The sequence below is a fragment of the Semicossyphus pulcher genome, unplaced genomic scaffold, assembly GCF_022749685.1.
Source record: "Semicossyphus pulcher isolate SPU_LCO1_2020_fin unplaced genomic scaffold, fSemPul1.0.p SCAF_8, whole genome shotgun sequence".
Classification (NCBI taxonomy): Eukaryota; Metazoa; Chordata; class Actinopteri; order Labriformes; family Labridae; genus Semicossyphus; species Semicossyphus pulcher.
In genome coordinates, this window is record NW_027211759.1 from 12,076,657 (window position 1) to 12,098,770 (window position 22,114).

Below are 22,114 nucleotides of genomic sequence, written 5' to 3' on the forward strand. Positions count from 1 at the left end.
ATGGATGAGGACTCACTGTTTTGCCTTGGAGAGACTGGGCAGTGATAGTCTGGACTGGGATCCCTGCAGGCATAGACCTCCTATCAGGTGGGTAGGCATACTGCTGGACACAATTAAAAAAAGCAATAAACACTACGGACTTCTTTTAGTAATCATGCACAGTCAACAGTCCATCAAAACACATAAATATATTTGTTTTTACCCTCAGTGGTATTTAGACATATGAATATATTTTCTTTTATCTCCGATTCATGTCCCCACAGATACAGTATATAAATGATTGGTATTTAGTTTGTGCTGCTCAAAACTATGAAAATTACTTGATGAATGGATGGGAACAGAAACACTCTAAAAGGGTAGTAAGCTTTTAAAAGCTACGAAGCTTTTAGGGTCCCTGTTGTTCTCGAAAATCCAAAGCACACGCTGACAACAGTTCTGACTCCTTAAGTAAAATGGATTTCCAAAAGGAGACTGTTGACAGCGCGTTCTGGCACTGATTATAAAAAGAGATGCTTCTTTTGATTATTTGTAAAAGCGTATTATTATTAATTTTTTTAAGATTATTTTTTGGGCTTTTTTGCCTTTAATTGAAAGGACAGCCAAAGATAGACAGGAAACGTTGGGAGGAGAGAGCGGGGGATGACATGCACCAAATGTTCTGCAGACCAGGAGCCGAACCCGCGATGAGTGCGACGAGGACTGCAGCCTCTGCACGTGGGGCGCCTGCTCTACCAACCGAGACAAACCAGCGCCCCTGTAAAAGTGTTTTTAACGCAAAATTTAACTCACCTTCATTTTATTCTCAGATTTGTTTTTTCTAAATGTTACCAATAAGAACTAAAGCTCTCTTGTTTTGTTTTTTTGTAGGTGAACCGCCACTTAAAGGAACAATAGGCCCCTGGAAAAAAAGCCACTGTCAGTCAAAGCTGGTGTTCTCTGTAATCGATAGAAGCAATAATATTTGAAATTGGCGCCATAGCTGTGGAGAAAGTTGTACAAACAGCTCGTGGTTTCACCCATTCTACATTCCTATAACACCCAGCGTGCATTGCGCCCCTCTGAAAGGAACGGCCCAGCGAGAGACGCTGGAGTGAAATACTACCATATTCCAGTCAAGGGCATTGATCGCTGCAGACAGCGGGTTAGAGCGGTACAGAATCCGAAATGCGACGAGAATATACCGGTGGATCGTTTAAAAAAAATCTTCAGGTCTGCAGTCTACATTTGAAATCTGACAATTTTGAACGAGACATGACATCAGAGGCGGGGTCCTAGAGTGAGGAAGTGTAGTTTAGCAAGCTCCATGGCAAATGACGCATTGTACGTCATCTTGCGGAGGTTTTCCAGGGCCCATTGGAGAAGCAGATAGCTTCCTCAAAAGGCACATAGCAAAATAGCTTTTTTTTCTACCATAATGGCATTAGCTCCCCATAATAGCATGATAGGACTGCGGATGAAAATCGGTGAACTGGCCCTTTAAAGCACCAATGGTTGATTTAGGCGCCCCATGTAGACAAAGTCGTACCTCTTATCTCTTTGCTGATTTTGTCCTGTACGTGCTTAAGTGGTGGTTTTTAACAAATAATCTCATCCTGCTTTCTTTAACAATCATATGTATCACTCACTTTAAATTTTTGCCCAGAAAAATGTAAACAAAGCATCGTGCAGTTAATAGCTTCATCCCCCACCACCAGTTTCAGGCATTAAAAATAACTATATAGAAATAATCTTGTCGCTGATGATCTGGTTTGCTTTTGTAGCTCATATAGAGTAATCAGAATAAATATCAGTCCGTGCCACAACCAGCGAAAAACTCCTCACAGGAGCTTTACGCATGTTTTTGTGCCTGAACAGACCTTGTTGGGTTGTGGCCTGTGCCGCCTGTCAATGCTCATATCTCTTCTGTAGACGGGTGAGGACAGCTCTGAACGAGCGCTGCCCATGTTGTAGGATCTCATTGGCGAGTAGGTGCCGTACATCGACAGTGAGCCATGGGAGGGCGAAGGGGGGATGGAGTGGCTGGGTGCAGCGTGCTCAGACAGGTTGATCATGGTTTTGGGACTGGCCATGTTGCTGTAAAGCCCCGGCGGCCTGCTGTACGCCTGCCTTTGTTGCCACTCAAATAACTGCCACATGGTGTCGTCGCGCATGGAGCGGCGCTTGTCGACCGTTGAGGGACCCAGGGCCTGGTCGTAGAGCGATGGGGACATGCTGCAGATGCTGTCCCGCTGCGCCATGCTATTCCTGGGCATACTGCAGTAGCCGTCGCCATAATGAGGCATATAGGGGACCCGGTGGCTTGGCATGTTTCTAGGCAGCGTCTGGTATGATGTAATGCTGGGGACAAAGACAGAACAGAAATCAATGAGGGAGCTGAAGAAATATTGTTCACTTCATTTACACTGACAAACTATCCAACTGATGTTAAGTCAAAGTCAAATAGATTAGTAGAACAATTTACTTGTTAATTAATAACACAGATATGAGAGAAACTAATTTCACATGTAGTGTGAGCGTGCTTAAATATCTTTCTGTTTTCATTAGGACTTTAACATCAGCCCACAATTTAATTATTCTGAAACTATTTTATTAATGTATTAAAAGTAATAATCTCGATTAATGTCTCTCTATCGCCGAACGAGGTAACACAATGGTGATTGAGCCTATGGCCCACTGATGAAAGCCTTTGCATTTGCAGTATTACAGACTGGCTGTCTGGTAAAAATCAGTAGCAGCGCCCAGTTAGTGACGCATTTTTCATCAGCAAGCAGTGGTTGATCTGCCAGAGAGGGTAGGCGGAGCTAAGCGGCTGCTTTTCCGGTCTCTGTTGCGAGTAAACAGTAATCTACTATGGCCGAACAAACAAAGAAAAGATCGATGACTACAGATACAACTTCAAAAATAAGAGAAAATCCAAAGAAAAAGAAACAAATTCGCTGCTCAGATGAAGGCAAACGTCAGAGAGGAAAATCAAGAGTTACAACCGGAGCCAACCGTGGACATCACACATGCGACACTGTCTGGATATCTGGGAAGTGTGCTCCCGCAATTACCGTTTATCGCCACAAAAAGCAAATAACTGGCTTTATCTGGCAGGTTTGAATAGAGAGGAAATTCATATTCAGCAAGATTTTCATTTTTACTTTTTCCATTTGGTTATTTTTAATAATATCAAAACCCAAAACCAAAACCCCCAATTATAGCCTGCTAACTTTCTAACTTCAAAGCAATGCAATATTGTGAAATAGCAAAGTTTAAAAAGGAAAGTTTCTAATTTGCCTTTTTAATACTTTGAAGTTTGAAGCAAAACACCTCTATTCTAGTCTGTTATATAGATTGAATTCAGACCCTTCACTCTCCCTTGGACAAATTAGAGCTTTCCAGTGACAACAAAGCACTGAAAAGCTCCACTTCCACAGTGGGTTCAAAGTCAGTGCAGCTGGCATCAGGAGAGCTTCTCATTGAGACTCCCTGACAGATCATGGCAGGAACACTCACCAGTCTGTAAAAACCCAGTAGCATTTTAAAAAAAGACTTGTGATTAAATGGAAACTAAAGATCCTTCTGGAGGACACGCATGCAATGAGAAAGAGAGTGTGAAAGAGTTGAAGGAGAGGGTGTGTACACATTTATCCAAGAGGACCACCATGGAGATAAAAAAATAAGTGTTGCAGTCTCATCGATGAAAATCTTCACAAAGAAGGCGTGTATGTCAGTTTTTTCTGCTAAACATATTTAAGGTGTAAATGGAGGCAAACCGGCATGGCTGTGTACAGACAGATAAACAGATGGAGAGACAGACACACTGACAGACGGCCAGGCAGGCAGACAGGCAGACATGGTGAGAGAGCAAGTTTAATCTCGACCAATTAAAAATGAGACTCACAGCGGGGGAACAGTCTCATGCAGTAGCTCCAGCTAACAGCTCTGCTCAGCTATTGTGAATCCCCCAGTTCTACTTAGCGGTGAACTCAATGGTGTAATATCAAAGTGTTTAAATGATGGGGAGGAGTGGGTGAATCCTCTGGCTTTAACACAGCTTTACAGGAAAAACGGGTCTAAGAAGCTTTGGAGAATCTGCATATGTGCCGTATGTGGGCGCCCAGGTGCTTAGAGAGAATCCCTCCTGACTAAAGATGCAGGTAAATCAGCATTTCTAGATTATACCAAGTTTTGCCAAGTTCAGCTTGTTGTCAAAGAAGGTAAAGTTAGACTCTTGTGCATAACCTCAAACGACTTGGCACATTCTCCTCTTGCAGCACACATATTTTGAGATCACACAATGAAATAATTTAGATTCATATTCTATAAAATGAAATAATAATCGAACTAACCTCCTGGTGTCATCGTCCTGGTTGCGCCCTCTTTGCGTGCGGACCCACTGCTCCAGTTGCTGCATAGAGCTGGTCCTACTCAGGGTCCGGTCCGGCTCGTGGGTGGGACTCCGCTGAGGGGGAACTCCGGTACCATTAGATGGACACGGCTCACCAGATCCATTGACCCGAGGGCTGTGATGTAAACCATCCATTTCTGTGGGAGTCTGCGGCGAGGCGATGTTCGCCTTGACAGCTGCAGCCTGAGCTGGCTGCAGTTTGATGCTGTTGATCTTTGTGAGCGGACGCTCGCGCTCAGTCCCGTCCTTCTGGAAGCCGTAGCGCTCAGCGTCCCGCTGCTTCCTCTCTTCTTCTGCTGTGGCGGATGCGACTGATGCAGCGTGCTCATGGTCCACCTCACGGTTGCGTTCATTGTTCTGGATTTCAGGCTGAGTGAGCGGCGGCCTGTTGTTGGCCACGTGATTGATTTCTTGCGGTCCACACTGCTCCACTTTTAGCCTGTCCAGCCTGATGAAGACAAAGAGGACTCCTTAGAATAATAATTAAAATAAACTATGTAGACTAAAGGAAAACAAGACACGAGATCACCTGAGCAGACACTGGAGGATGATAACTACATTAGATTAAAGTGGCAGCTGGGATACTCATCTGTGTCACAGATCACCAGTAAAGGCGTTTTAGAAACTCTATCGAGTATGGATAAAAGATCTTGCAGAACTAATGCACTACCTTTGTGAACTCTTCTAACGCCGGCAGCTTGGAAACAAAAAGAAAACGGGCGGTGGTGCACAATCTTTTTTCCAGCTGCTGGAGGAGGCCAGGCGTGTAAAAGGAAATCAGATATCTTCAATAAAGCACCGCCTGTGCATTTGCAACTCCCCTTTGCCTCCTCTCTAGAAGCCCTATCTACAGCTCTGTGGTCCTTAGGGAGGTCTCCGGAGGTAACCGACACCACTGCTCCTTGGCCTTAAACAGAGTCAAGGTCACAGCTTCAAAGTTTGGCAAATTCCCCTCAGTAGCACGGCTCACTGGGTTAGCAGTAGGAGGGCAATTGGAAAGGCATCCTTTCACAGTTTCCACTTGTATCCTCTTGAATAGCAGCACTAGTCACGTAATGTCTTCTCCAGCCTTCTGTGGCTCCGGCAGCCCAGTTGAGCACACCATAAGCCCTTTAATGGTCAGCGCGCATTTACTCAGACAGGTTTAAAAGAGAGGGTAGAAACACTTAAAGGGGAAAGGCCCTTAACAGATAAGGAGGTGGGGCTCTGAGTCTTGTTCTTTTAAACACAATCCACCAGCTTTAAATATGTAAGGCGGTGATAAAATGTAATACTGTCTATAGGATAAAAGATACGGGATACTGTCTATAAAGATATTACAAATCTGTTATAACTTTATAACAACATCACAGTGTCCTATTTACCAGCACTCTTCAGTGGATTTCAGGCACTACTAGGCTGTGTAATTACAAAGCACTTTACTAATTCGCCTCTGCTCGCCCATGTAAAAGGAGGGCATTAGACAGGCGAGCTGCCAAATCACAGTCATTTAACACAGTTTAAAAAAGGGAGGAAAAAAAACTCATCCTGATGAGTCAGTGATCCTGATCAGCCAGCACAGCTGTGCACAACATCCCCTAAACAACCTGCAGCATGCAATCACAGGCGGGATATGCCCACATGCACATGGCATTCTCATGTAAGCAACACTTCAATGGTAAAAAATAAACAGTTACATAACATTAAATAGTCACAGCTTCTTTAAACCCACAGATGAGAAATGTCAAATGCGCGTGTTGAACTATTGCTTAAGAACTTTAAAAGCTTAACAGAAGGATTTTAAAGCGCTTGCTTTCAATAAAAAAAAAATCAGCATGCAGAAGAGAAAAACAAGGTCAATCATTTGTGTTTTAAGAAATGTCCTCAAATGCCTTTTTCAAATGTCTTCTTCTCCACTGGAGCGAGAAAGCCCACTGTATTCTCCCTGCTTCGAATAAAATACAGCCTCTCTGTAAAAATGACTACATTAGTGATGCTCCTACAAACCTTTTCACCGGCTCTGAATGCACAAGGGCAGCATCTGTCATTACTTTCATCCAAGACTCCATGTCTTTGGCTGCGTCGCTGCAAAAATAGTATGTCCGCATGTTGGGATGTGTCGCCTGGATAGACAGTGGACAGGAACAGTGACACACAGAGAAACGTTATCTGGAAGAGAGAGGAGAGGAGAAAATGGTGAGTTAGCTGACAGGTGTAGGTTGCTTATTTGTAGGTTTATCTCTAAATGTGGATTTCTTGATATTGTGTGGCAAAAATGACATGAATGAAGTTATAATCTCGAAGATTTCAGTTTCGCTCTCTTTGGTGAATAAACAGTAATTGCGGGAGCACACTTCCCAGATATCCAAACTGTGTTGCATGTGTGACGTCCACAGTTGGCTCCGGTTGAAACCGTTTGCCTTCATCTGAGCAGCGAATTTGTTTCTTATTCTGACTTATGTTTGAAGTTGTATCTGTAGTCATCCATCTTTTCTTTGTTTGTTCAGCCACAGTAGATTACTGTTTACTCTCAACACTTGCAGAGACCGGAAAAGCAGCCGCTTAGCTCCGCCTACCCTCTCTGGTAGACCAACCACTGCTGGGTGATGGAAAACGCGTCACTAACTGGGCGCCGCTTGCGTTTTTTTTCGCGCAAGTAGCACCAGACACCCAGTCTGTAATAGTGCAAATGCAGTGGGCATTTGTTCAATCAGCATTGTGTTACCTAATTCGGTGATAGTGACTTAACAGACATTTATTTGGATGAAAATCTTCGAGATTATTACTTTAATGTGTTTTCTAAGAATAGTGGTAAAAAAAATGCTACGTGTTGGCTCTGAGCATCTGTAGCACCCAAATACATCAAACCGTGAGTCATCATGGCTTCTTGCATACCACGAGATAAGGGTCACAGTAATGTAGGACTTACCACTAACATACGCCTTGTTCTGTAGCTGCTCTGTTTGCTTGCAGAGAACAAACCAATTTATTGTTACGGCCAGACATGGAAAGAGAAAAACAGAATGTTTAGTGCACAACCTCAATATCCTGTTTACCGATGGCTGAAAAAAAAACAAAAGCACTGTCCTTACTCCAACTTCCTGAGATAATAAAGGAAATAAGAAACTCTAAATGACATGACCACAACAACGAGGGACAGGAAAAGTTTAGGATGAAAACTATGAAGTCAAAAAGTCATCCCATTCCTGAGTGAATCACTGTAAACTGAAGAGGTCGTGCCCCGCTCTCATGTTTCTCTCTCAGTCTAAGTTGGAAAAGGAGTGGGCTGTGTGGTTGGAGAGACCTTGGGCAGACTCCTGGGCGTCTGTGTTCGGCTGTACTTGGCAGGTCAACTTTTTTGTCTCTCTTGGTTTGTGAAGGACCCACAGTCAAATACTGAATACACCATAAAATATGCCTGCTGCCCTGTAACTTGGGGTTTCCGAGTCATCTATTGCCACGCTCTAGTACTACACCACTGGCAGCAGCGAGCACAGACATATCACTGTTGGCTTCTTTGCTTTCTTAGCATTGGCGATGCACAGTTCAGGTTTAAAGTATGACTTGCATTACTTTACTGTGTATGACTTTTTTTCTTCAGTAGAGAAATGATCAAAGCAAACTTACACAGTTGATTTACATAATAAAGAGGGACTCTAAGACCAACCTTTAAACTGTATAGCAGTGATTTAAAGGTTTCCCCATCTTATATTATCAGAGCTTTAAATAACACTAATTACTTACGGACCTTTCTGTGCTCTCAACCATTAAATGTGCAGTCTGACAAAGTTCGACAGGAATGCAAACACGCACTGACCTTGAAGGCATATTTTCTGTTAATGTGATCATCCACAGACAGCATGGATATATGAAAGCTCGGTAGGAGGATGCTGCCAAGAATCCCCTCCTCTTTTTCATCTGCAGAGAAAAGGACCAAGTCAACACAATGCATTAGGAGGTTGTGGAGCATTAGTTTGTAAACAATTTTGAATTTGAATGTGAAGTAAAAAAAGATGATGAGTGTGTTGGTCAGCTGAGCAGAGTCCAATCAGTGGAAAAGCATTGATTCGATGTCCTATGCGACTAGGCCGCTCTAATCCTCATTAAGTTAGCAGACAGGGCTCCACATTGACAATGGAGCACTCTCCACAGGGGGGATTAGATTGAGTCCCGAGTTTTAAGCAGAGAATTGCTTAACCCTCCTAATTTGATATAAGCAATCTGCACTGCTTACCCAAAACAGTGCAGGAAAACAAACTGTATCAGGGAAATGAGTGCTGCAGTCCCATATGTGCATCTGCTCCGTCTCACTGGCAACTGTCCATGTTTGTGTGTTGACTGGGGATGTTATGTTAGCTCTAATTGGACAGGGATGAATATGGCGCTTTAATGGTGAGTAATATATGAAGGGATTCTGGTAGGTTAGAAGTTAAACTGCATGATTAAAGCCTGAAGGATTGTTGGATTTATCTTAGGCCAGCATCAGCTGTACCTGCAGTCCACTTCCCCCACATTTATTTATTCACAAAGTCTCCACATACCTCTGAAACACTCAATCACAGAGGATATTACAGAGGAGTCACTGAGCGCACAATAATAGTCTGATAACCACAGTCCAGCTTAAAGGAGGGGCAGCACAGTTCATGACCCCTCTGCCCACTCTCTGCTGATGGATGGATTTCTCTACATGTCCGTCTGGATAAAGCCTTTGGGTCTGCTGCTGGCTGTGGCTTTTGTCAGTCAGTGGGCGGAAAGAGGGCGACAGGACTGGCAGACACCAGAAATAACACAGACTAGATGTCATCGTGATCAGCAGAAATGATGACTGTATCCGCATCAAGAAGGCAGGGGACATTGTGGTACATGGATTTGTTCCAGGCAAGACCCTTATTTTCTCTGTAGCTGCAGCAGTACACATCCTCTACAGTTATCTTACACAGTAAACATTTCTCTTTTTGTCCGTGTTCTCTGGACACAGCCGTGTCAATATTTGATATAGACATTACAAGACGAAATCACTAACAGCTTAGTCAATAGCATCTTATATAAAAGATCCCGTTTAGCACATTTTCTCCTACTGTGCAATAGCAGCAAAGGCAGGCTTATTGTGGGAGTCCCAGTGCAGTTTAAAAGTTTGCATTCAATTATATATCCAGATTATCCTCTATCATTATAAAGCATGACTAAGATTTGACAATGATTAAGATGCAAGGGTTTGTTTGAATAAAATATCAAACACAAAATCAAAATGGAACTTTTACTTCTTGGTTGTGAAATTATGGGTTGTCTCCACTAAATTACAGAATGATATAAAACCACAAAAAGATGACCACAGTGATAATATAAAAGCGGTTCGTCTGATGTGGAATGAGACGAGCATGTTTAAATAATAGCTACATAAACTTGTTTAATGCAACTGAATCCAAGAGTTACACTAGTATGCAACAACTGCACACAAACAGCAGCATCATCTAGAAACTTGAGTGAATTTTAAAGCAAAATCAAATTTCCTGCTGAGCTTTCTCTTCTAACATTCCTGGCTTTGCTTGGGGAAAAAATGATTTATCACTTGGCAAATCAGACGACAGGAGAGCAATTTCAATTAAAACATCTCCTCAGTTGGACCTGACGGGCCGCTTAGCGCAGGGGTTGGATTCAAATTCATTAACAATCGCCAAAAGCACTGCTTGTGGTTTTGAAGGTCACAGGTTTGACCTGTTGTAAGCTGTGCAGTGCTGATGAAACGTGTTAGTGTAGCTGAGAGGACAGGACTCACCTCTGTAGTAGAAGAGGCACAGGTCAGACAGCACAAACCACCTCTTCTTCCACAGCTTCATCCCTGTACTGTCCTGAAAACACACCAGAGGAACAAGGTTCTGTTACGACATGAACTCAAGACTTCCCACAGGTCAGAACGCATGTGATCAGCGGACCGATGCACAGTTTAACATCATGATGTAAAATATGTTTTTTGCTGCCTCTAAATCCGTATGCACAGCTGCACTGAAAAGAGACAAGACTGTGTGTTGTGCTGACTCTTATTTGTAATGATTAGAGGGGTCATGTGGACATGAACCATACTGCATAGACGCCGTGGCAGAACCTGAACAACAGTTTTGGGGGGGAAAAACGATCACGGAGCAGCTGCTGCAAGACTGGGTTAGGAAGTTAGTTTAAATTTGGATATTCAACAGACGTTCACCAAAGTCAGTCAAAAATCCAACCTTAAACAAGCTTCACCGCGATGCTAAACCTAAAGCTTAAGAATCTTGATTTCTTGTGTGTGGTATTTTTAACGAGAGGTGCACAGCATCTGCTCTTCTTTCCCCCTCTCCGCGTCCGCATTTATTTTGAAGGAGCTAGCTGGTGGTCGCTTGTGATAACAATCGGTAGCTTCGGATAACTTACCGGTAGCCTTCTTACACAAAGTTAGATTCACGATGCTCACAGTTTGTTTTATGGCTTGTGACTTAAGACAGTAGCCAGTAAAAAAAATACACACACGTCCGCTGTGAGCACTGCTGCTCTGTAAAAACCTTGTTTTTGTAGATTATACTTGTAACGCACTAACCTACAGAAGGATTTATGGAGTTTGTAATGTTTACTGACTTACTACTGATACTGATAATTAAAAGATGCGTCGTAGTCTGATTTTTCTGCATCCAGAAACATTTTTCAGTTAACAATTATTGTAAATATGCTTTGCTTTTTCTTAATGATCCGAGATATGATCCCATTTGTAACTCAAAAAATGTGATAGGATCTGTACGTGAGTTTAGTGATCCGTTGCACCCCTTTTAAAAACAGTTGAAAGTTTGCTATGCTTCACTTCAAAGTGATTGACAGGCCTTCAAGGAACCAGTTATCACCTCTTTTGCTGCTGCAGTACAAAATGCCTCCTTGGACCGACATTATAATTAAATCATGCTTTAATGGATTTGTGTGGAACTCATCCATTTTGTTCTGCACAATTTCTGCCACTTAAATTTCACAAATTGCTGGCCAGAGATGTGGTAGGGGTAATTTATTTATTTCAAGGGAACCATTTGATGTCTTGTAAGGAATAAACATAATAAAGAGAGTGCTCCGCTGTATTAAAATTTCAATGAAATAAACAGCTTCCACCTTTTAGAGAAGATTGTTGCTCAATGGGGAATAAAAACATAAAAAAAACTCCTTTGCTTAAGTTGTTCTTCAGCACGGCGATGCTGTGATCAAAGGGGGTTTCAGGCTGCTGCTTGTGAAGGATGAGGGGTGAGGAAAAGGGTATTAACTCCCCCGTTGGCTTTATTGGAAAACTTGAGCAGAGTCCTTAATCGTGGCTTCCACCCAGAGAAAAAAGCAGGGGGAGGGACCTCAGCAACTGTGTCATTATGGTGAAGCAGCATGTGGGCAGCAGTTTACTTTAAATGGAAATTCAATTCCATGAACCAGCGTGTTTAACACATTAGTATCAAAAAGTCACAATACCAGATGCGGCTCCGTATGAACTTAACAGAGGCACATCAGAAATGTAAGAACAAGAGTCAAATTTCTCGCATCCATCAACTCATCACCTTCCCTTAGTTTAACCAAGGTTTAACCACTAAGTTCACAAAGTATTCATGAATAAACTCTATCAAAAGTTCTGTCAGATCTCTCTCTGCTCAGGCGGGAAAAACGTGGCTTTCACCATCACATCAATCACTGTGGCATTTTGTTCTCCCAGTGGATCAACTGAAGGGCTGCAGCTTTCCCCCGGCCAAGGACCTCAATAGCTTCCAGGTTTCAATGAGGCAGGAAAATAAAAGTGCAAATCCAGCTTTTATTCAGGGTAGCAGATTTGTGAGTCTTTTCCTTGATCTACGTCACCCCGATTGAGGTCCCCAAAGAAAAAGCAGCTGGCAGCTGTACCAAAGGAAGCCATCATGTGTTCACAAAGCTGCGCCAGGAGGCTGCAATCAAAACTAAATGAGTCTCCCACTTAAAAAGCATGAGAGAGCCCCGTCTGACCAAAGGGCTGCCTCAAGCACCCCCTTTTCACCCTCCTGTAAGTAACCAGGGAGCCGTGATGAGGGATTGGTATTTAAACAGTGGCCGCTCTGGATGACTGGCTGAGCAGAAACACTGGACAAAGAGAAGCTCAGATCCTGGAAGACATCTAAAAGCCTCCTCTGTTGTTATCACAGGACGGCTGTAGCACATCTTACACAGAGAGAGAGAGACTAACCTTGTTCTATGTGTGAAAAGGAAGAAGTCTTTATAATATAGCGATAGAGTTTGAAAATGATTTAACAAAGTTTGAATGCACAAGACCTCTGGGTTAAAGCTGAAATTAAAACACTTTTCCAAATACATCCATGTTATACTCTAAATGCATTCATCAAAAAAATGATCAAACAAATATGAACAAGCTAAGATGAATGCTAATGAAAATGCTAACATGCCAGAGTTCTGTTGTTATAATGTTTAGCATGTTCACCACCTTTGTTCAGTGTGTGATCATGCTCAACACAACACTATCAACACAAAGTACAGGGGGGATGTCACCGAATTTCCCCTCTAGGGACAGATTACAATCTGACCTGATGGTGGCGCTAAAAAGGTCAAGTCCTCAGCAAGGTCTCTTCAATCCATCTTTAGATGGACATTAATCTCTATTTACAGATTCTACATAGAAATGTAGAATGCATACATAGAAATGTAGGATCTGTAGGCAGGGACATGAATTTTACAGATGGCAAGTGTTCTGGTTTCTGTTTGTAGTACGCTTTTAGTCCGTGTAATATTGACCAATCACGTATCAGCAGGCTGCGGCGTATGCAGGAAAAACAGTCCGTGTGGAGAGCAAGAGTAGGCGGGACGTAATGACATCCCGGCTCCCACCAGCTTCATCTGACGATGATTTAGCTTCTTATTAATCTCTGTAAACAGACATCTGCATGCTAACAGCTAACAATCTGATAAATTCCCTTGACGCGATGTCACAAAAGCCGTTCAGCGTTCAGATTTCCTGACCACCTCCAATGCATCAGAAATGATCGATCCGACCTCTGTTCAACAAAGGAGCATTTTAAAAAGTAGTTTTCTTCTCCTCTTGAGACCTGACAAAGCTTCATTTTTACTTTTTACAAATCTGCATCACGATGTTGAAATTTTGGCAAAAGTAAGACCCGTTAATTAAAAAACAATGCAGCACGCGGAAAAGGAAGTCGTATTGCTAATGGCCGGATACATGCCCCGGCATGTTCACCGTTGTCCCAAGAGGCTATATCGCCGTCAGACTATAGCCGATGAGATCCCAGATTGGGTTGACATGAATGTCCAAAAAAGGTGACAATCAACTGAATAGTTATCCAGACATTTCATCTTCAACTGACAGATAGACTTGGCTTGGCTAAAATTGAAGTTAGCTGCTCTGCTTCTCTGCACATTATTTTTTTAGAATAAATGTTTTAAAGAAGCAATTGAATCTTCCTCACCTGTTTATAAAGCCAGTTTCTCTTGATTACCGGGGCGCTGGGATTCCTCCTGATGGAGTTGGATCTCTTCCCAAAGTTGTGAATTTTTTTGGAAGGTCTTGAAGGCTAGAATTACAGTATGAAGGAGAAAATAGCAAACTGAGGTCAATCCACAAAAAAAAGAACATTTTTGTAGACTTTTCTCAAAGGCATCAAATATGATCCCTTTTAGTTTTTTAGTATTTTTCCAAACTTAACTGACATGCACGATAATCCCATCTCCATGTGTGTCACTCACTCGTCCTGCTGGGCTGCTTGGGTTTGCGGCGTAGTCCGAGCCGCCTGTGTAGTTGGAGGCCTCACTCATGGTGCTAAGCGGCCGTTCCTTCTTCTCATTCGCCGACACTTTCGGGGCAGATCTAGAAAAGACAAAGAGCACATAGGAAAATCATGAGTCGGAAATACAGACTGCCGATTTATGTTCAATGACCTCAGGAAAAGAAAGGGAAAAGGAAGAAGCAGACATTATTGTCTGTTCAGCCATCATTCCTCTGAAGTTCAGACCATTATATAATGAGTTCTCAACATGGGCCTATGAATCAAGCCAATTACTCCCACCCTGTCACTGCAGATACATCCCCCCAGCTTTAAATGGTTTGCACAGTCTGCCTGACAGACTGAAATCCAGCATGAATCAGGTCAAAATACTCATAAGTTTTTAAAGATCAAGTTCAATGCATGTGACATAGGATCTAACACTTTATGAAATACGTTGTTTCTGGCCCATGGAGATGTCCTACATTCTTTAGGAAGGGAACAACGCTGTGGTCTACAGGGAGCGGGACAGGAAAACCAGAGTAGAGCAAAAATACTGCAGCGGAGAAAAAAAGGGTAATCTCTCAGATGTACTGGTTTCAGGTCACTGAATAAGGACAGAAGCTGCCAACCCAGCCACTGCGAACTCCCGCCTATTTCATCAATGATCTAACAGTCATATTTAATATTCTTCATAAAAAGTAGGCCTTCATTTGATCATCTATAACCAGTTAATTCATATTTACCACAAAGATTCATCTGTTAGACAAAGACAAAACTATTAAAACATTTTTAAAAATCCCATTAAGAAAACTTAACAATTCAGACTTCATGCTAGTTTTGTGCACATACACAAAAAGGGATCACGAGGGATAACATCAGCTCATAACAACAGGCAACAAAGACAGGATGTTCATTCCCGTGCAGCAGAGTGACAGGACTGATATTACCTGCAGACGCCTCAGTAAAATGACGAGACGAAACAATGACATCACACGCTGACTTGCAGGCAGTTAGAAGACAAGTTATGTGGGTTGTTACAAGCCGAGGCTGAACTGCAAGAAGCAGCAACATCTTATTATGCAGTTGTTATTTTATGGCTGCTAGATCAATAAGAGCAAAAAGAGAAATCTTATTGTTATTGTTCACTTAAGAGTCTGAAAATATAAGGCTGTTCTGTGTAGAGGTGACACATCCCTGGAAACACCATCAAGGAAGTCACTGGGAGGATATGTGGGCGACTAATGTTTTCTCGAGTCGAAAAGCACACAGTTTTCAACCCACCGTTCGAAAATAGCTGCTAACTGAGATTTGCCTTCTCCTCTGTGTAATGAGCTCACTCAAGAAATGGAGCTATAAAGATTTGCAGCACCTTCAATGACAGGAGAATTCATTAGCGAAGCATAATCCATGGTGTCAATTTCAGAGGGGTGAAGAAGCAGAATGAGTGAGGTTGTTTTATTTGGCCAACAGACCATTTCCAGGCTTTGGACTGTAGTGTTTGTTTGTGTGTTTGGGCTTTGTTGGTAATTAGTGTTGGCCTGATAATCGATCTGCATGCAGTGAAATTTAAAGGTAATGAGTGTGTCTAATTAGCTGCTCAAGTCTAAGAGCTGGTCTGTGACTGCAGGAAGATAGAAACAATAGAAATGACAAATGATGCTGCACTACAGCCACTATGAACACTTTAAGTATCAGGCAACATCATGGCAAGAACACGTCCTTACTATATAATGGGGTTTTTTTCATTGCTAATTGTGATGACAAACTTGACATTTGATTGTTTATAAATTTCTCACCATGAAATATACGTGGAGTGTCAACGAATATTCTAAATTCAAATATATAACTACATTTATATAAAAAAAAAAAAAAAAAAAAAAAAAAAAACTTGAATATTAAAATTAATCTTCGATGTAAAATCATCACTACTGCGGCTGTCTCACATGTTCTCGCGTGTTCTCATATGTCCTTGTGCGTACTCTCTTGGTTACGGAGGAACTTTGAATGCATCACGTCTCTTTATACGCTAATCAACTTAACTAGAGATTCTCACCCCCAGCATAACAGACAGGCGTAGGCATGTTGATTTTTTAAAAAGACAAGTTGAAGTTTTGTTAAATATATCTTTGCAAGTAAGTTTGCCTCTCGTTGTATTGGTATACCTTGTTGTGGACATATTGCACAAAAATAGATATTCGAATAGTTTTAACCAATGTGTTTTTGGAAGGAACGTAAACGTAATTGTTGGCCAATTTTGACATTTTGGAGGACTGCTTACATAGTGTCAACCTAAGCTGCAACAATTTTTTTTCCCTTATTGATTTATCTGCCAATATTAAATCAAATAATCCAGTAATCATTTGGCCTGTGGAAAACCCCAATCAAAATAAGCCAGAAACCTAATGTGACATATTTAAACTGATTCTTCTGTCAAGTAGTCAAAACCCAAATATGTTCAGTTTCCTTTGTCGTTTAATTTAATCAACAAAGGCAGAGATTTCTTTATTAAGAAGTCATTTTTTGGCATCTGTGCTTAAAAAATAAACATTAAGATTAATCAACTATGAAAACATTTGCTGACAAATTGACAAGTAGCTTTAAAAGTAGCTTCCACTTTGAAATATATTGTCTGAAAAATTATCTTAATAAAGCCTTGATGGTGTGAATTCACAGGACACCTCTATATTAAGGATTCCCTCATCTGGGCCCTGTGGTATTTATTCCTCAATCACTTTCAGTAAGTTCACACCCACAGTGGAGAAATACTCGCATCTAAACTTTGAAATGAAACTTTGCTCTCGCTGCCTTCCTCTAAAATGTCAGCATGAAACTCCACATGGACTGTGTCACCGTTCGTTTCCACAGCATGCTGTTTTAAGTGTGTGTCTGCTTTAAACTACTATTTTCTTGTTGAGGGTGGTGCCTTTCTCATGACAGCCCAAACCCACAGAGGACATGACTGTGATGTACAGACTCAGTGATAGCTGAAGTAAAATACCAGAGCTAAACAACAACCACCTTTTTATTTACCACAGCTTCATGTCAACAGGGTGTTTAGTTGGTTATATATGTTATGTACAGTGTAGGTCCACTGAGCAATCCCTACAAAGAAGCACCATGGACAGGTGGGACATCCATCACAGAGCCAACAGACAGGCAGGCAAGCACACTTACTCTGACACATGGGGATAATTTAGTGTGTTCATTTGATCCCGCATAACCTGCGTGTCTGAAGTCTGGTGGAGGAGACCGGTGCACCAAGAGGAGCATTCAGAGAGCATGCAAACTCCAAACATTGAGATCCCTGAATAACTTCCAAGTTTCTCAACATGAGATCAGACTGCAACCTGCAAGCTGCACAAGTGGCATTCAGTAGATTTAAAAGTGACCGAAATATCCATGTACTTCTAGCTCTGTGTATACTACATTTGTATGGTTTGTGTTAAATGCACATTGTGTTCTCATGTTGTCTTGGGGGCAGTACAACAAGACAAAGCCTTTAAATCAATTCCACACAGAAAGACTAACCCATATGTATTAGTGTGTCACATCCCTGCCTGCTCCTGCATGGATTTTGTGTAACAGTGTGAGTGTGTGGGTCTGTGTATGCAAAAAAAGTGAGGAGGGATTACACTGCCACTGAAGCTTGGTGCTCTAAGCACACGGGGGAGGGGGGGCACTGAACTGAGCGGCTGAGGGTGCATTTTTAAAATGACCACGCAGCATTTCTAAAGAAATAAGGCTGCTTTGTTTGGTGCTGAACCTGAACTTTTTTTTTCTTTTTAATGAACAAAAAAGTTAAAGACAAGGCAAGCATACACAGATCAAGTATCACTGTATACATCTGCAGAGAGCTGGGGGATAAAACCAAAGATTTACAGATACCAACATTATTTACCCAACTAACTCCACTCACGTCATCATATTCATTAAGGTGGGATGCTTTTAATACATTAGGGTTGTAAATATCAAGTTTCATCAGGACCCATAATTGTTTACATTCTTTGAACAATGATAATTGCTAATATAAAGTCTGCCCAAATACTATTTTGATTTGCTAAAATTCAGGGACCTGTGATGGCGATTTGACCATATTTAGACCCATTTTGTTGATTCTGCAACATTTATATCAACTTACAAAAAATGTATGATGCTTAAACTGTATTACTGTTCTGTACAAAGTCTGTCAAAATTAGGTTTGGTTTTAAATGGTGTTTGTAAATCAGGCAGCCTGGAGCACAAGAGCTAGTCTGGTAGTTTAGTATATTTGCTAGATTAGCTAATTAACTCTGTAATAACTGCTCTCAAAGTTTCGGATGAACACAACAAAAAGTTCGGACAGGAAAAATGCACCTTCCCGGACTTTGGAATGCAAACAGGTCATCAGGCAAAACACCAGTGAAACATCCACAGTCTGTGGTTAGTGTGAGACAACAAGGGTTATTATTGACACACAGACATGTTCACGTGTCACAAATGTGGAGAACACACAGTAATCAATTTGCACCTCACAGTGTTATTACCTGCTAAACGCTGGGTGACACAATTTCCCACAATTTACACTACAAAACAAAGGAAAGATATATTTCTTAACAATTAAAGTTCGGTTATTTTGACAAAACAATGGTTTGAAGGCGAGCTGCAAATCTGGTTCTGATAAATCTATAAATATTAAAGGTATGGCTGCCACAGCATAAACTGCATGGTAAAACTTAGATCTGAAGTTTAATCATTGCAGGTATGGACAGTTCATGTTCACATGTGAGTTCTACAAATATTCCCTGTTAGTTGCACACAGCCACGTGCAGCGCTAAAAAAGGCACACACATGTACACTAATGACAGCAGAATGCTGAGGTCAACATTCACTGAGGTGGGTGAAGCCACCTGTCAAAGACAAGACTGAGCTGTGGCTCGAGCAGTAACTTTCATCACAGCATAACACAGGGTCTAAGTATGAGTGACAGTTTCATAGATGTTGGATATGTTTAGCTGAGGATGCCCCGACCCGTAACAATCGGGCATTCATCATGGACGTGTAAATAAGTTTCACACATCATTGCAGATCTATGTTGTTTTTCTAAATAGGGATACGAATGCAGCCACGTGGTAGGACTGAGCGTGGGTTTCCTTCCTCTGAATAACTCATACTTCCTTTTCAGCTGCTTATGTTTTAAACAAACTATATTATAAGTCTTTATTTGTTATAAAAAACTGTAACAAAAATTCATGATGCTAAACGTTAACCTTTCTTGTTGTTTAGGGTGTACTTAAAGTGCAGAGCAGATTAGGCAGTGATTTTCAGCCTGGCCTCTTTATCCCTGTGCCAGCTTAAATCCCTCTTTGCCTTTTATTACTTGTCTCGGGTGAAGATTTTCCTGCTTATCACTTTTTCTAAAACAGAGCCAACTGTTGGATGAAACTGCCCTGTAACAAAACTTAAAAACAACAATGAGCCATGCAGAAGTTTTCATGTCACTATCTCGAAGTTAATCTCCAGATCTGATAGAGAATCTTTTCTTTATTTTAGCTCAGAATGATAAACCCCTAATTGCTAAATTAGATATCATCTTGCAGGGGCGTGTTGTGCCTCTCAGCATGAAAAACAGCAGAGATGTGAGAATAACACAGCGAGGGGAGGAATGTGTCAAGAGAGTGCAGTGTGACAGTTCTGGCACCAAATGCTACTTCACAACCCTTTCTTGATTTTTTCCATCTCTGCTGAACGAATGCAGCTTCAGATTCATTTGGTGCGACAAAAAAGGCGCCACATCATATTCCGGTGAAACCACATTTTTAATTTCCAAGCCACAAAACGACAAAAGACGAAACTGGTGCTCTTGATGGGCCATCAGAGGATTCATCTTCCACTACTTCTTGGCCACAAAGTCCCACATGGGAGTGAAATTTCATGTCTTGAAGCAGAACATATTTCAATTAGCACTCTTTGCTCAATCGAATAATGGAAACCAGTTGCGATGAGGTGACTTCAGCGCACAACACTACATTATGAGGAATCTGCCATGACAGGAGTTTCTAAGGGAAATGAGTAACTGAGCAGAGCATGTTGCACAACATTAAGCTGAGATGTCTAGGCTGGAACATGAAAGCTGAGGCTAGTGTCAGGGTGTGGGCCGTGATGCAAACGGTCTAGCACAAGTATATTTAGTACACTCACAGAATGGGACATGGAAGTAAGTTTGAGTGGGAAGCAGCAAAGGAAGCCAAAGTTTTAGATCGGCATCTGCCCTTTGTTTCCACGCTTAGTAAGAAACAGGCTAAGTTTAGGCTGACAGTTTCATAGAGTTGAAGTGGAAGTTCAAGATGAGTGGCCTCTGGTCCACTCATGTGGGCGGACATGTGATGACTGCTGTGCTTAAAAGCAGTGGGGATGATCACATGGATGTGGGGGGACAATTCCTTGAACTTATGACAGCCGATAAGGCCGTGAACTCTTGTCTGGGTCAAAACAAGGGACACATGTGAATCACTGCATTCCCACTACATGACACAATAGCTTTTTTACTGTCAGACTTTTGCATTAAGATTATTTACTCTGCCTTGGCACTTGTAGCAGAAGCTGTGAAGTTGCGCAATAACTAACGATCCATCTAAAAAATGACATTTCCAAACAGAAGGTTAGATCTTATTTCAAAGGATTTTGTTTATGAGGATTGGAAGAAGCACTGAATGGAGGAGGCTTTGCTCTGAAAGGGCAGGAATTCAAATAGAGGGTGGCAAGGCTCAGACTTGCGCAATGTTGCCTACACATCAAGAGTTGCAACAGCACACTGTAGTACTCAAAAATGCAACTCAGTGGAATTCAAACAGCTAAAAACAAGAGACTTACTGTTCGTTGACGACAAAGATGCAGTTGTCTTGTGAGGGTAAGCTTGAGACAGGATGCTTGCAGGTCACCTTCCGCTCATTGTGACTAATGAGAGTAGAGAAGGGGGAAAAAAGAGGGATCAATGTTAGAAAGCACTTCATACACATAACACAAGTCCATCAAAAGCAATGCGTCTATATTTGAAAGGGTGAATGGATATGCTGCAGGTTGAACTCTTCACCTGCAGCGCAAAACAAGCTTGTACTGGTTTGGTAGAAATGAGAAATGAAAAACACAAAATATAGGAAAAGTATTCACAAGTTCTGCCCGAGGATGAATCCATCGATCAAAAATTGGTCCAAACAGTAAATCTGGTGCCACCAGACATATATTGGGTCAGAGAGACACCTGAACGAGCAATCGTGGCACACCAAAGTCCATGAAAAAACAAAAAGATGAAGCTTAAAGGAAAAACAGCTTAAACACTCCATGAAACAGAGTTGGTGATGTTTATGCCCCAACAAGCGCAGGAAGATAGGGTAGAGTAAATGTGTCACAACAAACAAAACCTCTTTCCTGTTCAAATAAGATCAACGCACATCTAATTTCAACTTTCAAATCTGCAAAATTATAAAAATCTGCAGCCTCCAGCAAGCTACTGTCAATCATACACCCAATATCTAATGACAGAAGATGCCACACACCCATCCTGCTGGCCAATTACAATGACTCGCAGTCACTTCCATCCTGACATGATTAGTGCACCAGGATGCAGACCACACAGTCCTTGGAGAGAAAGGACTGAGGCCTCTTCAAACAGCAGCAGCGCTCCAGTAAAGCAGAGCCCGGTCAGTGGTGTGTGTGATCTAGGTAGCCATGGAGCAGCTAAAACCAACTAGTAAGAGTTACAAGCTTCACTGTCCCCTACTGCTGCCTGTAAATCCTAAGCTTATGTTTCATCACTATAGTTTAAATAGAAACTAGACTGCTAAATGATCAATTTCCCGAGCCTCCGCTTCTCATAACGTAGCAGCTGGAGATGGAAAATCAATTGTTATTTGATTATCCTGTCAGTAGCTTAGCGATGGGAAGTTCAGTAGCTGAAGAGTGCCTGTTGTTTATATATTAATCAAACATATTGGCAGGAGTATAGATT

At 41.8% G+C, this 22,114-nt stretch overlaps 1 protein-coding gene across 2 annotated transcripts in view; it reads right to left on the bottom strand.

Annotated features, from left to right (window-relative positions):
• Positions 1–22,114, bottom strand: part of LOC138612531 (pleckstrin homology domain-containing family A member 5-like) — an 87,368-nt gene that overhangs the window by 20,206 nt on the left and 45,048 nt on the right. The window contains exons 4-12 of one of the 2 annotated variants that reach the window (XM_069685843.1): positions 20,980–21,063; positions 14,075–14,231; positions 13,834–13,938; positions 10,149–10,221; positions 8,190–8,290; positions 6,380–6,495; positions 4,335–4,841; positions 1,857–2,337; positions 17–100 (exon numbers count right to left, since the gene is read on the bottom strand). In XM_069685843.1, coding sequence (XP_069541944.1) covers positions 17–100; positions 1,857–2,337; positions 4,335–4,841; positions 6,380–6,495; positions 8,190–8,290; positions 10,149–10,221; positions 13,834–13,938; positions 14,075–14,231; positions 20,980–21,063 — 1,708 coding nt within the window. Of the gene's footprint in view, positions 1–16; positions 101–1,856; positions 2,338–4,334; positions 4,842–6,379; positions 6,542–7,301; positions 7,369–8,189; positions 8,291–10,148; positions 10,222–13,833; positions 13,939–14,074; positions 14,232–20,979; positions 21,064–22,114 lie in introns of those variants that run through there. The other variant, XM_069685842.1, reaches the window with a different exon arrangement.